The sequence below is a fragment of the Panthera pardus genome, unplaced genomic scaffold, assembly GCF_024362965.1.
Source record: "Panthera pardus isolate Hobbes unplaced genomic scaffold, ASM2436296v1 HiC_scaffold_189, whole genome shotgun sequence".
Classification (NCBI taxonomy): domain Eukaryota; kingdom Metazoa; phylum Chordata; class Mammalia; order Carnivora; family Felidae; genus Panthera; species Panthera pardus.
In genome coordinates, this window is record NW_026526753.1 from 277,071 (window position 1) to 294,229 (window position 17,159).

The window sequence follows — 17,159 nt, forward strand, 5'->3', positions numbered from 1 at the left end:
TTTTGCTTCCACCATAGCACGTGCTATGTGCTTGACACTGACTCCACTGAAACTGAGTTCTAAGTGAATTCATAAATATTAGAGATCATTGTGTGTTGTAAAAAATGATTTAAAAAGTCGATAAAATGACATCATCTGTTTTTTCTTCCAAGATTTTATTTAAGTTCAAGTTAGTTAACATGTCCTGCGTTATTGGTTTCAGAAGCAGAATGTAGTGATTTATCATTTACATACAACACCCAGCGCTCGTCACAAATGCCCTCCTTGATGCCCTTCACCCATTCGACCCAACCCCCCATATACCTCCCTTCAGCAACCCTCCATTTGTTCTCTATAGTTAAGTCTCTCATGGTTTGCCTCCCTCTCTGTTTTTATTTTATTTTTCCTTCACTTCCCCTGTGTTCATCTGTTTTCTTTCTTAAATTCCACATATGAGTAAAATCATATGGTATTTGTCTTTCTAAGCATATACTTATTTGCTTAGTATAATACACTCTAGTTCCATCCACGTTGTTGCGAATGACAAGATTTCATTCTTTTTTGGTGGCTGAGTAATGTTCCATTATATACATATACCTCCCATGTTCTTTATCCATTCATCAGTCAATGGACATTTGGGTTATTTATATAATTTGGCTATTGTTAATAGTGCTGCATAAATATTGGGGTGCATGTGCCCCTTCAAATCAGTATTTTTTTTGTATCCTTTGAATGAATACCTGGTAGTACAATTGCTAGATCATAGGATAATTCCATTTTTAACTTTTTGAGGAGCTTCTATGCTGTTTTATAGAGTGTCTGTACCAGTTTGCATTCCCATCAACAGTGTAAGAGGGTTCCCCCTTCTCTGTATCCTTGCTAGCATCCATTGTTTCCTGAGTTGTTAATTTTAGCCGTTCTGACAGGTGTGAGGTGGTACCTGGTATCTGGCAGTGGTTTTGATTTGTATTTCCCTGATGATGAGTGATGTTGAGCATTTTTTTCACGTGTCTGTTAGCCATTTGAATGCCTTCTTTGGAGAAATGTCTGTTCATGTCTTCTGCCCATTTCTTCACTGGATTATTTTTGGGAGGTTGAGTTTGATAAGTTATTTATAGACTTTGGATACTAGCCCTTTGTCTTATATGTCATTTGCAAATATCTTCTCCCATTCTGTAGGTTGTCTTTTTAGTTTTGTTGATTATTTCCCTTGGTGTACAGAAGCTTTTTTTCTTGATGAAGTGCCAATAGTTCTTTTTTGCTTTCATGTCCCTTGCCTCTGGAGATGTATCTGGTAAGAAGTTGCTGTGGCCAAGATCAAAGAAGTTGCTGCTTATGTTCTCCTCTAGCATTTTGATGGTTTCCTGTCTCACAGTTAGGCTTTTCATCCATTTTGAATTTATTTTTGTGTATGGTGTAAGAAAGTGGTCCAGTTTCATTCTTTTGCTTATTGCCATCCAATTTTCCCAACACCATTTGTTGGAGAGATTGTCTTCTTTCCATTGGATAGTCTTTCCTGATTTGTTGAAGATTAGCTACCCTATAGTTGTGGGTCCATTTCTGGGTTCTCTATTCTGATCCATTGATCTATGTGTCTGTTTTTGTGCCAGTACCATACTGTCTTGATGATTACAGCTTTGTAATATAGCTTGAAGTCTGGAATTGTTTTACTTTTCTTTTTCAACATGACTTTTTGATACTGAGGGTTTTGGTGGTTCCACACAAATTTTAGAATTGTTTGTTCTTGCTTTGTGACAAAATGCTGGTGGTATGTTGATAGGGATTGCATTGGATGTACAGATTGCTTTGGGTAGTTTAGACATTTTAACAATATTTGCTCTTCTAATCCATAAGCATGGAAATTTTCTCCATTTCTTTGTTTCTTCTTCAATTTCTTTGAAATGATGTGATCCATGCAAGTGACACACATGCTGTTTTTGTACTTGCAGGTTTTAAATCCATTCTACGTGTTCCAAGCCTTTACCCTAACTTTGTGGCTGTCTCAAGGTTACATAGAATACTCTGTGGCCATCATCATCTTGTCTATTATCTCCATTGTCTTAAGTGTGTATGATTTGCGACAGGTAAGAGCTAAAATCACATTTGGGTTCTATTAAGCTTATGGTGCACAAGAAGCAAAGCCTATGGGTTTTCCACTGACAGCAAGGAGTAGCTTTGTGAAACTTAAGTCATAAAGCAAAAAAAACAAGGGCTTACTAAATGTGAGAACTCAGGAGGAGATCTTCAGAAATAGCAGGTAGATGTAAATGTCTTTGCAAACCCGGATTTATCGACTGAAGGCTGACCCGCATACAGTGTTCAGAAGGACTCCGAGGCTGTATCTGAGTATGGTGGGAAAGAATGCTTTGATGGATTAATGATGACAGCATACCTTTCCATCATTGTTCATCTCATAGCTATTTAAATTTTTTTAAATGTTTTAACTTATTTTTGAGACAGAGACAGAGCATGAACAGGGGAAGGTCAGAAAGAGAGGGAGACACAGAATCTGAAGCAAACTCCAGGCTCCGAGCTGTCAGCACAGAGCCCGACATGGGGCTTGAAGTCACAGACTGTGAGATCATGACCTGAGCTGAAGTCAGATGCTTAACCGACTGAGCCACCCAGGCGCCCCATCTTGTAGCGATTTAAAGTCTTCCTTTTTAAAAAATAGTCTTCTTTTTTAAGTTTATTTATTTTGAGAGAGAGCAAGTGAGCATGAGCAGGGAAGGGGAAGAGAGAGGGGGAGAGAGAGAATTCCAATAAGGCAACATGGGTCTTGAGCTCATGAAATACTAGATCATGACCTGAGTTGAAATCAAGATTCAGACGCAGCTGACTGAGCCGTCCAGGTGCCCCAAAATAATCAGTCTTCTAAATGAGATAGCAGTGCATTCTGAAATAGAATTTTGCTGAATATTACTTATAACTCCACAGTCCCTGCAAGTCTCAGCCCCCACAGTATCTTTCTAGAAAACGTTTGGCTACTTTGCTTAAGAATCATCAGCCTGAAAATCAGGAGGCAACCCCAAAAACGATGTCTCACTGTATTTTCTGTATGTTTTTGAAAACTTGACTATGGAATTAGCTTTGTAGAGATGGGGCTGGGGGCTGGGCATTGTTACGGTACACTGTGTCAGCCTGTCAACTCTACTGCACTGTTGAAACTGCCTAGTCTCAAGTTTCATCCTTCATCTCCAGGGAAAAAAACTAAGATCCAGGGAGCTTGTTCTAAATCAGAGTTTGGTTTTGTGACAGAGTCAGAGCTTCTGGCTCCTCATAAAATGAAATTCTGCCACATGTGCGATATTTCCTTAGCATAAGGCACTTTCCAAAGTAGTGTCACAGCTGGGAATGAAAGTCAAACACAAGTGTTGAGAAGAGAGATGAGTTCTCGATGTCCACACAGTGAGCACTGGGCACAAGTCAGAAAAGCAGACGTGGGGGCTTTACATAAGCCTAACTGAAAGGGAGCTTTCATTCCTATTCCATTTCAGTGGCTCAACAATATTAAATCTAATATCGGCTCGTTATCTGGTTTTAGATCCTACAAATTTTGAGTTATGAAGTCTTTGATGAGAAATGAAAGACAATAGATATGTAAAGAGTTAGGAAACAGGATCTAAAAATGAAAAGTTAGATGAATGGAGATACTTTGAGCTGGAGACCAGGCTACTAGGACTTTGTTTTGTTTCTGGTTTTCTGCCTTTTTAAAAAGTGAGTACCTAGGTGTGTTTTTTCACAGACTAATTTATATCCCAAAGATGTGAAGAGTGACCAGCAACTTGCCTGGCTGCCGAGGCCTGGGGGAGAGTAACTGTCTTTCTGGTGAACTCTGGGCCTTTGAGCAAAAGCATGACCATAGACACCAAGACAATAAAGATCTGACTATTCTGCTGAGTCTCAATAGAAAAGTAGAGTGTCCTAAGCTTTTACCTTAGTCATTTGATAAAGGTATGTAATGTGAAGCCAGCAGATAGAATTTCTAGTTTCTGGGTTTTGAGAAATCTTTCCTTAATAGAATATCTGATTTGATACGTGCAAGCCATTCATACACTTTCTGGCTTAAGTCACACATCAGTGAATACAGCCCTTCTCGCATGTCGTTCCTTCCACTGGGGCGACATCTACGCACAGTCACCCGGATATATCGTCATAAACCATCCAAGTGTTCGCAGGAAAAACACAGAACTCTCTGAGGCCTTTTGGGAGGGAGAACTTATCTAGTCAGATTGAAAACCTCCCCCTTACCTCTCCTGTTTGTGTTACTTGGTGCTGTTATAATCAGTTTCCTCATCTGTAGAAGGTGTGTATGTGTGTGGGCACGTGGGTGTGTGTTGGTGTTAGAGTTGAGCGAATTAAATGAAACAATCACTTTGAATACTTATATTTCTGGTACATAGTAGGCACTTAGTAAAATGTTAGTTCTTGTTATCATTGATATTGCTGTTGCTGTTTTTATTATTAAAAGTTAGGGAAAGTTGGCAAGGGACAGATGGGAGGGGGAGGGGGTACAGAGATTGAAGAGAACAGGAGGCAGCATGGGACCATCGGGACAGGGCTGGTAACAACTGCTGGTTCACTCATATGAGCCCGAGGACTCTGTTTTCCTTGGGCTCACTTTCCTCAGCTATATACATGGTGGAGGTTATACCCTACTTTTTTAGGTCTCACCATTTTAGGATTCTATCATTTTGCCAGGGCCACTGACAAGGAATGAAAAAAAGCCCTTGAAATCTTTAGAATGCTAGTAAGAAATTTTCTGGCCACTGGAAATCTGAGAGCATGTGCTGCAAACTGGAGTTAATTCCTATTGGACCCTAATAGTGTTCACTTGGACTTTAGTCCTAAACTACTCAAGTCAGGATGTGTATGAAGAATAGAAACCTGTCTAAATTACCCTAATCATCAAAGGGATATGTACTATAAATATGTACCAGTAGCTCATAGGACCCAAAGACATGAAGTACAGTGGACTTTAATGGAGCCTGTACCCATGAACTTGGGTTACTCTCTCCAGCCTCGTATTCCCTGACAAGCATGAAAGTAGTACACATATTTTGGGGCAAGCACTGCAACCCCCCTCCTCTTAGAACTCTGGCAGCCTGCAACTAGTTTGCTCTAGGTGGCTCTCTCTTTCCACTGGCACACATAGTTGGAACGGGGGTATCTGACCCAGCGGAAGCCAGTCCATCAGCAGGAATGATGCCCATATATCTTTTAGCCTGGGATCCAAGCCTAAGACTTGAAGCTATCTGTCATGCTCTGTCAGGAATGTGATCTGAAAAGTGATGCTAGGACCAGGGTGGCAACCCTTGATCCTTGTGTGTGGACAGCAGAGAAAAAAACTTGCACAAAGAACGAACCAAATACACAGAGACACAGAGGTGAGCCATATGGAGCCCAGCAGAAAGGGAGAGGGCAGAGAGACAGAGACCGAATGAATAACCTACTCTTCATAGCATTTCCTGCTCTTGTTTGAAGCCTTTGGGAGCTCTGGCTTCACTTCCCACCTTAGGTTAGTGAGATGTCCCTGCATCTTCACAATTTCTCATCTGCTTAAACCAGTTTAACCAATTTCTGTTGCCTGTAATCAATGGGTCCTAAGTAAATGTGGTGTTACCACTTGATGTGTTACACCCCTTACAATATTTCCACATATTTCCCCTGACTTAAATACATACTTCCCATCTACATGTTTATGACAAATTTCAGTCTCTCCTCAAGTTCCTTTACACTATTTTTTTTCATTTGGAACGTAGGTATAACTGTCTTTAAGGAAACAGAAAAGAAATATAGAGATTCCTGTGTGGGAGTTGGGAAGGGTTACAGAGAAAAGAGGTTTGATTCAATACTCTAGAGGGCAATGTTTCAGTGAGAGAATTAGTCAAGATTCCTAAGCTCCTGACCCATTAAGTCAAAATATCCAAGGTAACAAGAGGAATCTGTGCTTTTTCACAGTTTCATAACAGGTGCTTGTCATGCATTCTGAAAGCTTAAGAGCTGTTGTTCCAGAGGAATCCACCAAAAGACAAATTCAAGCACTAAGATCCCCAATACATATATTTATTTATTTATTTATTTATTTACTTATGTCATCATTAGCTAAATATATATTTCATTTTTTCTCCTCTATAAGATGCAGAGAAATACAAGTTTATGTGGAGATTTACTTATGTATTTGTTAATTTGTTTCAATAAAACAGGAACATACTTTGTACATTAATCTGGAACTTGCATTTGTCACTTTACAATAAATATAACGGCTATCTACCAAGTAAATAAATAATTCTAAATCACGTTTAAAAATAACGGTGTGAAATTCCATGGTATATCATAATTTGTTCAGCCATTCGTTTATTTCTAGAAAATAGGGGGCTTCCTTTCCAATTTTTGCCACCACAAGTATGCTGAATTACACACAACTACAATATAGATGTGTCCTTACATATGAGTGTTTGCATTTGTTTTTAGTAAAATAATCAAAAGCCAGGTTGCTGAATCAAAAGGTATGTATATTTTGGATGTTAATAGATCCTGCGATATTTATTATTTTCTTAAATAAAATAACGGCAACATATGAGAGTATCCATTTCTCCAGATCCTCACCAGTGTTATATACTGATGTTTAAAATTTTTTTAGTCTAATGTATTTTAAAAAAATTGTGTCCCAATGATGTTTTAATTTATATTCCACTAATTATTAGTGAGATTAGATACATTTTCCTCCAAAAGATATATGCATTTTTGTTTTCTATTTATTGTCTCTTTATATCCATCATCCATGTGGAAAAGTTTTCTTTCTTAGTCTATCATTTTTCCTCTGACTTGACTTTTGTCAGATATTTTAAAATGTGTGCAGTCAAATATGTTTCTCTTTTTTCTGGGTTTCTGCCTTTCTTGTTTTGCTGCTCAAGTGCTCTTCTAAAAGTAGGCATGCTCTGTTCTATTTGTAATTTTCTCAATATTTATTTTAAAATCTTTAATGAATCTTAAATATTCAGGTTCTACATCTTAAAATCCCTACATGTCTTTGTTTAAAATGGTAACTGACCTGGGAACTTCACTTGATGGCAGAACTGCAAAAGCTTTAACAAGGAGACATTAATTCCATTAGCAGTTAATATTTGGGTTTTTTTTCCAAGTTTTATTGATTTATTTTGAGAGAGAGACAGTGCGAGGGGGGAGGGACAGAGAGAGAGAAATACAGAGAATCCCAAGCAGAGTCTAAGCTGTCAGCACAGAGCTTGATGGGGCACTTGAACCCACAAAACCGTGACATCATAACCTGAGCCGAAACCAAGAGTCGGACTGTTAACTGACTGAGCCACCCAGGTGCCCTTGCAGTTAATATTTGTTAACAAAAGCTTATCAGACCCAAACTCTAAGGGATCTTGTAACATTATACAAAATGGGCCAGTTGCCTGAAACTATTTTTGCAGTTTAAATCACAAATGCTCACCAATCAATATTTCTTTAGCACAATTTGTAACGGGCTCCCCCCGTCTGTGACAGATGTGCTTGTGTGGGGCATGGCAGCCTCTAAAATGATACGCATGTGGTTGTGGTGTCCTCCCACCACCTGAGACGGAGGGATGGGGACAATCAGGGAGGTGAAGTGACTTGCTCGGTAATCGTGGCTATAGATCCCAGCCCCGGGTTTCCTGATTCTACATCAAGTACTTCACACTGTCCCACGGAGCAAAATCTCAAAGAGACCTATGCGTTTCCTTGCAGCAGTAAACGATTGATAATTTTATTACGAAAATATTTGGGAAAGGGGCTGCTAGAAATGGAAGGAGCATCTACTGTCATTTACAAATCATGCTAAAGATATAACAGCTTTTGAAAATTGCAAGAGGGGAGGTGTTTGCAGGAGTGGAATAAACTATCTTTCTGCATCTACTGTGGCCCCAAATCATGCAGCAAAGAGAGAGGCACCTTGCCTACGCCAAGAAACACCCTCGGCAGCCCCTCTCTAACAAGTTTGGTGTAGGTATGAGTGTAAATTGAGCTGGCACTCAACTGTATTTACACTGAGCCGTGTTGCATACTCTATTGCTGGCTCCACAGGCGGCCACTAGAGATAGCACTGAGAGTATCTGACCCATGGTGCTTTGCCTTTAGCCATGACTGAGCTGGGCTCAAAAGACACCTGAGTTAGTGCCCTCATTACTCATCTCTGGAGGAAATCCAGCCACAGCAAACACAAGGACACACAGCAACAGATGCCGGAATAATAACAATATGCAAATTAGCCTTGGAAACTGATCCTGGTCCCACTAAACCGGGACTGGAGAAACCAGAGGGGGCCTAATGAAAATCAGGCAACGAGCTTCCAAATCACGGCAAGCATCATAGCACCTGCTTTCTCCTAGCTGGTTGGTTGTCATAGAAACCTGTGTTTGTAGAGTTTCTGGGTACATTAGCTCAGAGAGGAAGCTTATATTATCCTTCTCCAGTGTTGTCGGGAGACGTGGAACAATTCAGTTCTATTAAGTAAATGTTTGCTGAGGGCCTACTATGTGACAGACTCCAGGGGTACATAGATGAGTGTTTGGCTCTTTGAACCACCTGCCTCACACAGGAGACCTGACAAGAAAACGCCTGTAATGGAATTGGTCATACACTAATACAGGCGGAAACACAGGGAGCAGAACAACGAATTCTTTCTGAGATGTTAGAGACTTATGGAGTGGCGGTGACGTTTGAGCCAGACTCTATGTGAAGGATTAGGAGTTTGCTGGTAGAAAACCTGGGTGAGCATTCCAGGTAATAGCTTGAACGAAGGCATGGAAGCATGGCAGGTTTCGCAGAATGCTAAGCCTGATGAATAAATCCAGCTTGATGCCATAATGATTTTTGAGAGGGCATTTTGAACTTATACTTCACCACTTCCAAATGTGTTGATTATCATCCTCTTAAGCTAGGGTGAAATTCTCATGGCAGTGGCTAGAAGAGTTTGCTAAGCAAGAAAGTAACTTAAAGAAATTTATAACAAAGGAAGGTTATTTATCTTCTTAAAGGAAAAAAGCTATTTTCAAACACTTTAGGGGAACATATTCATCAACAGAAAAGGCTTTAGAGTCAGATAAACCCAGGTTTTACTGTCAATCTTAATACTTAGTAAGTAAATGATTGAAGACAAGTTACTTTAACATTTCCAAGACCCTGGTTTGTTTTTGTTTTTTGTTTTTTGTTTCTTTTTGGTCATTTTATTTTGTTATATGTACATTGGAGACAATAACATCATAGGATTATTTTGAGGAGAAAAAAAAAATCAAACAATACATTTCAAGTGCTTACAACAGTGCCTGGCACGTAGGAGTTGCTTACTGTTTTAAACTGCCTAATAATAATAATACTGTGAGCCATTTATAAACCCCAGGTTATTTCTTCTATGAAGTCTTAGGGGCTTTGACTAAATCTCTGATATGCAAAACATATCCGTATCAGACATGTTGAGTTTTGAAGGAGCTTGAAAATGATTCAATTCAATGTCATTTGTTTACAGAAAGAACAAGTAACATAAAGTGAAATTTCTTATATACAGGTACATGGCTGGTTAGTGGGTAAACTTGACCCACGACTCAGGAGTCCTGAATGAATCCAGTGTTCTTGTCCCAGAACCACGGCTGACTTTCTCGCTACTACCCATCAGTAAAATGGATGCCCCAATAGGGAAGCCTCAGAAAGTCAAGTTAGGGCAATGACTATGTACCTAACAAACAGCAGTAGCATTTCTTCCATTCAGTTGTTCCAAATGATTGAAGTGTTGCCTTTCCTAAAAAAAATGGAGTAAATAAGAAATTGTTCTGTATAAATAGAAACACCAAATTTATTAATTTCTCTCAAGAGGAAAATTGTGTAATTGTGTGTAATGTTTATCTGGTGACATTGGCTACCTTAAAAATCATCAAGAGGGCAGATAAAAATAATTTACCCTATCATCTAAAAGGGAAAGTTTTATACTTGAATTAGGTTAAGCTATGTTTAAAGTACTGTTGACGGTATTCAGATCTCTTCTACTTAGAAGTATCCAAGTAAGTGACGTCCATACAGAAGGAGGCAGTGCCTTCCAGGGATGCCTCTGCCAATGGCGTCGCCTACAGTCAGTGTATGGAACTGTGTGGACAATTTGCCCTCACTCCTCTGCCTTCCTGTCTCCTGAGTTATCCCAGTAGATGCTGCCTTCGCTTCTCCAGGCTGCTTCCATTTCCTCCACTTAGCCCAGGGTGGTATCTCAGTGAATTCCACCCTAAGCAAATCTTCCAAGGGGATGCATTAGACAAAACAATGCTGTTTTTGCAACAGCAACTTTCTTATTAATCATTAACCCTTGCTGAGCTCTTACCATCGTAATGAGTAATATCCAAAGGGATAACTAAGAGAAGCATTACTTAAATTTTGAAAACCCTCTAGAAGAGGTACTGTTAATATCTCCACTTTCAGATGAGGAAAAGGGAGTTAACTAAGCTGAATAATGCCTAAGGGGAAGCACTAGGGTTCTGGAGCATCATGGCTTCAGTCTCCAGACTGACCCAATAGGAAAATCCACCAGTTTGTAAAGGAGGGGATAAAATTCCACGTAAAATCAAAACATAACTCAAATATTCCCAGGCTTTTACAATGGAAAGATCAAATTCATTTTTGTTGTTTTATAGACAGGGAAACGGGTACCGAGAGGGAACCTAATCTGTTCATGGTCTTGTTCTTCCCTTGTGTCATCGTGCGCCCTTAAGAAGTACAACCTCGGGGACTTAGCGTTGGTCCTTGGGGACAGTGGTTGTGCATTATGTTTCCTGGAATTGAAATAGCACTAAACTAATTACCATATTTGTTGCTATAAGTCGGGGGTTGGCTGCAGTAGGAATTGGGGCAGGGAAGCAGAAACGCTAGAGTGTGAGCCTTTGCCCAAGGAAGTTTTGCTGTGTGACAGGCTTGGTATTTACAGTATTGAGATCATGTGGTTTTCCGGTTATGGACTATCTGATACTTAAACGTTGACTTTGAATTGGTAGCAATCAGTGAAGCTGCACAACCTTGTGGAGGATCACAACAAAGTCCAGGTTACAGTCATGGTAAAGGACAAAGGTACGTGATATGTTCTGCCATCTTCAGCATCCTGATATTTCAGAGTGGAATCAGTCCCATTTGTTATCGATTATTAGTTGAGGAGAAAACCTCTTCTGATGAAACCCAGGACGGAGGCTAAAGTAAGGTAAATAAGACTTTTAAGATGACAAACTTAAGGAGGAAAGGTCAGGCAAACGCTGACCTGCTTTTCCAGGACCCAGACGGTGAGCACCTCACTGAATTTTGTACCCTGAGTACCTTGCATGCCTCCTCCTGATTGAACCATTTTGACCCAGTGTCTGAGTCACTTCCAATTCCCTCTGCCTTCCCATATTTCACTCACTGGAATGTTACTGGGTAAGCTTTCTTGAGGCGTTTTGATTTCCCCAACTAATGATCCCAAACAGACCTTGAATTCTAACACTTCAATCTGTTATCCAGAATCCAGACCCGAAGAATGCTTGTAAATGGTATTTGCTCTGACTTACCCTGGGTTGGGGTGGCCATGGCTCTCTGTAAGGAGCAGGGAGCTGCAGCCCAGAGTAGCAGAAACTAGCTGGGTGGTTCATCCCAACAAGTGCCCTCCTCCCAGTGCTCATCCCAGTGCTCATCCCAAGTGCCCTCCTCAATGCCCATCACCCACTTTCCCCTCCCCTGCAACCCCCATCAACCCTCAGTTTGTTCTCAGTATTTAAGAGTCTCTTGTGGTTTGCCTCCCTCCCTCTCTGTAACTTTTTTTAATTTTTTTCCCCTTCCCCCATTCTTAAGTAAAAACAGGAAAAGGTCAGCCAGTCACGGGAACTTTGTTGTGTAGGTTTGCAGAAGCTGGAATCCCATCTCTTGGTTCCTGGGGATACTCTTATTCTTCCAGGAAAAACTTCATTGCCATGTGATGCTATCCTGATTGATGGAAGCTGTGTGGTGACTGAAGGCATGCTCACAGGTAGGCCATTGCCATGGAGCTGCTTCTTTCCTGTCCAACATCTCGGCCAAGAGCAAAGCAGATCAACATATCCTTACCTGCCTGATATTAAGATATTGAAAGATAGGTGAGGTAGACACGGCTAGGCTATTCATGCAGGTGAAGACTCCATAAATGCAAACGGGATAAAATGTATCCCGTTTATATAATGTATACCCGTAATATAAGAATCAAATGATAATAAATACAAAATTAGAAGAAAAGTCTAATATATGTGATTGGTTAATTTCCTGATGCGTGGGGTGAATAAGATCGTTTGGTTCAGAGGACGGTGAGAGAATAGACTACTTGATGCACGATGTCTTCATAAACATGAGCATGGTTTACACACCTATCCAAACAGAACACAACCGGAAACCAACAACTCTTATAATTGGCAGGATGCAGAGATTTTATACAGCCCTGCTCTCTGTAGATGGAAAACGGAGCCCCAGTTTTTGCTGGAAGAGTATTGAGTTGAACCTTCAGGAAAGTCAGTGTAACATTCTGTTCTTTAGAATTGTGTTTCCAGTTGATCCGACCAAGCAGAAAGCCAGTTTTCTTGTAACAACGATTTGAACTGTCGTCCTTGCTCTCATTTGCGCTTTGTAAAGTTCACTTGAATTTGTGTAATTAGGAAGGCACTATTTAGAAAATATTCTTTAGGCAAAAACCAAAACACATGGGACATCATGATGAGAGAAGAAACTATACAACAACACAAAAATAGAAAGAATGTGTCTTTCGTGCTTACAAATTGTTGTATTTTTCTGCTCCCAAGTTGCTAAAGACAGGAAAACACACACACACACCTTTTTAATATCACCTAAATGTAAAGAGAATCATCGATTCCTAAATTGTTCAACACAAGCAGATTTCACATTAAAAATGGGTCTGCTTAATTTAAAATTGAGACAAGGAAATGTAGTAAACATAACTATGCTCGGTATAATTACAAAATGCCCCTTTAGTGTGTTGAAATCTAACTGCCTTATAATGATAGTGATGAGGATTTGCATACTGATGATATCTTTCATCCGGAATGTTGCCATAGCACCCAACGTGCAAACCTCATGCCCAAGAAAAACTGGCCTCCTAAACCAAAGACAGCAACTGTCTCACATTTCCCAGCAGCCTGCCAGTGAAGAATGGCTTCTCTCATTGGTGACAGAGCATGGCTGTGAGAAAAAAGGGAAGGAGAGATCGCAGTGTTTACTCCGCTGGGTCTACTGACTGGGGTGCTTGGTTCTTGCCTTACTTCTGAGGAAAACTCAGAGAAAGAAATGGTAGAGTTGGCAAACAAAGCTGCCTTTCAATGTGCAAAACTGACCTAAAATGATCTTAAGCAGTGAGTGGCTTTTCTTAGGTCTACTTCTAGAAAAAGAAGGTCACCAGCATTAATATCTGTGTAAACTATGTACTGGTAAAAATCCGTTTTAGAGACAGACACATAAAATAGAAATATACTTCTTTCTCATTGTTTTCTTTGGAAAGATCTAAGACCATCATACTCTAAATACTTTATTACATAGTCTACATAGATCTGCCCACTCACGTATACATTTGTAAAAAGGATCCTGATTGAACAATAAGATTATGCTTAGATTCCTGAAACTGCATATGTCTTCCTCGAGCATTTGTCCAAGAATGTGACTCAGGTTTTTTTTTTGTTTGTTTTTTGGGGTTTTTTTGTTTTTTTTTTTTTTTGTCCCATGTGCAAACCAGTCTTTCGTATATATAGAGGTCTTTATTTAGAAGAGAATTAGCAAATACTCCAAACATCTTTAGAGCAATGAATGTTTTATAAATAATTTTTATATCTCACTTCATCATAGGATAAACAAATTAGGAATTATTATAATGCCCAATTTACAAATGAGGAAATGCAGGTGAGAAGGGACCAGACTGCCCAGCTAGCCAGTATCAGGGCTGGAGGTGGTATTTTTTGCTCCCAGACGTGAGGGGCCACCGGAGTGAGGAGGAAGCAGATTCTAAGAGGGGTAGAGCTGACATTCCTTGTGCCTCCTCATCTTTTTCTCTCCACTGGGTAGTCCTGCCCATAACACACGTCCATTGTAGGGTCTTCTTCATCCTCTTCTCCTTAGCCTCGTCCTACTGCCATAAGCTCAACTATGCAAGAAACGTAATCGTATAACTACACTTACTTTTTAATTTTTGCTCCAAATCTTGCCATCCTTGAAAGTAAGCAGTGTTGCAAAGTATCTGGTCCAAGTCAGACAGTTGTCCCCACCAGTTGGCAGGTCTCCTGACTCAAGTCTGGCTACTTGAAGTTGTGCAAGGCACTGGGGAGGTGGGTCTGTCTAGGGCAGCCATCCTTTCGGTTGCTTCCACTCTGCTCTGGGCTTGAGAAATGTCCCAAGCCTATCTCCCTGTAAAAGGAGGCCTACTGATGCCTCTTTCTCTGTTTTCACAAACTTCTAGGGTCTTTCCTTACCTTACTTTTGTGCCGGCCCCTTCTCTCAAGTACACACAACATCTAAGCTTCCTTTGGATTTTCTTCCAACTCCCAATCTAGGGATTTTTATGTAGCTAGAAAAGTAGTGGAGGGAAGGCAGGTGAACGGGAAAGCTTTGTTCTTATTCTCATGTAGTCTCTAAAATTCATGGTCAAACTTACGAATGATGTGTAAAACCCAGAAGCCAGCTATCAACTTCTCTATCCTTTCTGCCTCTGGAGGCAATGGGCTCCTTCAAGATCTAGCTCCTCATAAAGTGGTCAAGAGGCAAAAGGGGGACATTATGTGGGGGAAATTATGTTAATGCCTGGAAACTTTCTTTTGGCACAAAAGCTAATTTTTCTTATTTCTTATATGTATTAGGCACTATGCTAATATTTTACGTGTATTATTTCATTCAACCTATGAATCTATAAGGTGGGAGAATCTGAGGGCCAGAAAGGATAAGTAATTGGCCTAAAGTCACACAGCTTAAAAGTGGTAGAGTTGCTATTTGGATTCATTTGTTTATTCATTCATTCATTCATTCATTCCACAAATGTATATTAGCTCCTATTCCAGAATGCTCTACTATGTGCTAGGGATACAACAGTGAACAAGGCAGATAATAATCTGTCTTCATAGAGGTGATGTTCTAGTGGGGACAAAGAAAACATGAAAATAGGTAAATGACATAAATTTCCAATGCTTATAAATTCTATGAAGAAGCGAAAACACTCAAACCCAGGCCTTTTGACCTGGGAGCCTATGCTTGAAACTACTGCTCCCTCATTCTCTTAGAGGTGATTATGGCAGAGAGTGGCAGGATTCATTCACTCTGCCACAATCCCCTCCTTCTCCCTCTACTCACAGAATCAGCGATGTATTTGAAACGTGTGTGTGTGGTGGGGGGGAAGTATGCAGAGATCCCAGTTGGGTACACAGAAATTTTCCTAAGTGGTGATTTCCCATTTACATCCTGTCCGACAAGCTTATAATGAGTTAATGAGTCTTTTCCCTCTTCCTTTTTCCTTTCCTCCAGTCTCTCACTTCTCCTTTTCTTTCAGTTATTCATTTGCCCATCCACTTATTCAGTAAAGGTTCAGAAATGCCTCCTCTGCGCCAGGCACTATGTTGTGTGCTGGAGTCACCAAGACAAATGAGAGATGGCCACTGCCCTTACACAGCTCACAGTCTAATGGCCCCAGAAGTAGAAACAAAGAAGGGCATGGCGTTTCAAACACTGCTTCCATGCAGAGGCACTGGCTCACTGGGGACAAGGGAGAGTATCCCGCTTCACAGCACCAGGACTTCCAGGTCCTAGAAGCCAGGTGAAGTGGATGATGAATGTTTTTCCTTGTGAAACACTCTCCGGGCTACTTAGAACTCCATAGATTTGTAGGCAAATTGTCCTTTCTTGAGATTCCAAGAAAGGCCAAGCATGAGGCTCCTTATTAATATGTGAGTAGTGTAAAAGAGACTTGAAAGTCATTTCTGTGTAAAATCATATCTGATTTGAATGTTATCTTTGGAACATTATCTCCAAATGGCTTCCATCCCTGGTTGATTGAATGTCTGCCTGCCACGAATGTCATTGGTTGTGTGTGCAGAAACTATCCACTAATATTAGTCTATGAATATATAATGGATTAATATTCAGTGATTCATAGGCATAAAAACATTAGAAATCATCTCTAAGTATCTGCTTTCACAAAGGTAGATTTCAAAACAATGTGTTATGATGATTTGGAGATTTGTCAAAATGTCCTATCCCTTTTCCAAAGCCACTTAGACCACAAGTGGTAAATCCAAACAAAGGATAAATATCAAACAAAGGCTAAATATCATAATTTTTAAAGACAGTGAGTTAGGGACAATGCCTGGCTAAAGGAATTTCCTGAGATTTTTCAAGATCACTAATAAAAATTGTATGGCTTCTTGCACCTTAGGATATAAAAAATGCACCATGTAGAAAACTGGTTGTTGAAAAACCAATCATAGGAAAACCTGGGCAGTTGTTTTTATTCAGTTCATCCAGGCATTCAGCAAAAATAAGTCTTTTCAACCTATCACATACCAGCAAGGAAAATGAGGAATATAAAAAGTTATATATGTCAAAGTCCTTGCCACCAGTTATTACTTAGGAGAGATAGAACCTAGATTTTGTAACTATAATCAATAGAATACTATTTCCAAATTAGAAATATGACATGTTATTTTGCTAATTGAACATTTAGCAAAAGACTGATGGAATTTTAAATTCATTCTAATGCTTTTTAAATCTGGGAGTGAGGAAGTTATTAGCACTTTTATTTTTATCTCTGAAATGTATCCTTTTGAACTCTGAGCTAATTTTCTTTGTATCTTAAATACCCTGTCTTCCCACCATCAGGGGAAGTAGAGGAATGGTATCATGTAAGAATACATATATATATATATGTATAACAGGATATGCAAGTGGCTTAGATTAGCTGGAGTGTGTAGGAAAAAGAGCCAGTGATGCTCAGATTGTGGTGGCTTTGAAAATCTACCAAAAGAGTTTGCACTTGAGACCCCTCCAAAACTTACCCTATGTATCTCTTCATCCGGCTATTTACCTATATTCTTTACCAGATCTTTTAACAAACTGGTAAATGTAAGTATTTCCCTGAGTTCTATAAGCTGCTCTAGCAAATGAATTGAACCCAA

The 17,159-nt window shown here is 39.8% G+C and overlaps 1 protein-coding gene across 2 annotated transcripts in view; it reads left to right on the forward strand.

The window, feature by feature from the left end:
• The first annotated feature begins 1,409 nt into the window (after nucleotides 1–1,409).
• Nucleotides 1,410–17,159, forward strand: part of LOC128778168 (probable cation-transporting ATPase 13A5) — a 53,210-nt gene continuing 37,460 nt past the window's right edge. For both annotated transcript variants that reach the window (XM_053906505.1, XM_053906506.1), the window contains exons 1-3: nucleotides 1,410–2,063; nucleotides 11,001–11,073; nucleotides 11,870–11,998. In XM_053906505.1, coding sequence (XP_053762480.1) covers nucleotides 1,893–2,063; nucleotides 11,001–11,073; nucleotides 11,870–11,998 — 373 coding nt within the window. In that variant the 5' untranslated portion in view covers nucleotides 1,410–1,892. The remainder of the gene's footprint in view (nucleotides 2,064–11,000; nucleotides 11,074–11,869; nucleotides 11,999–17,159) is intronic.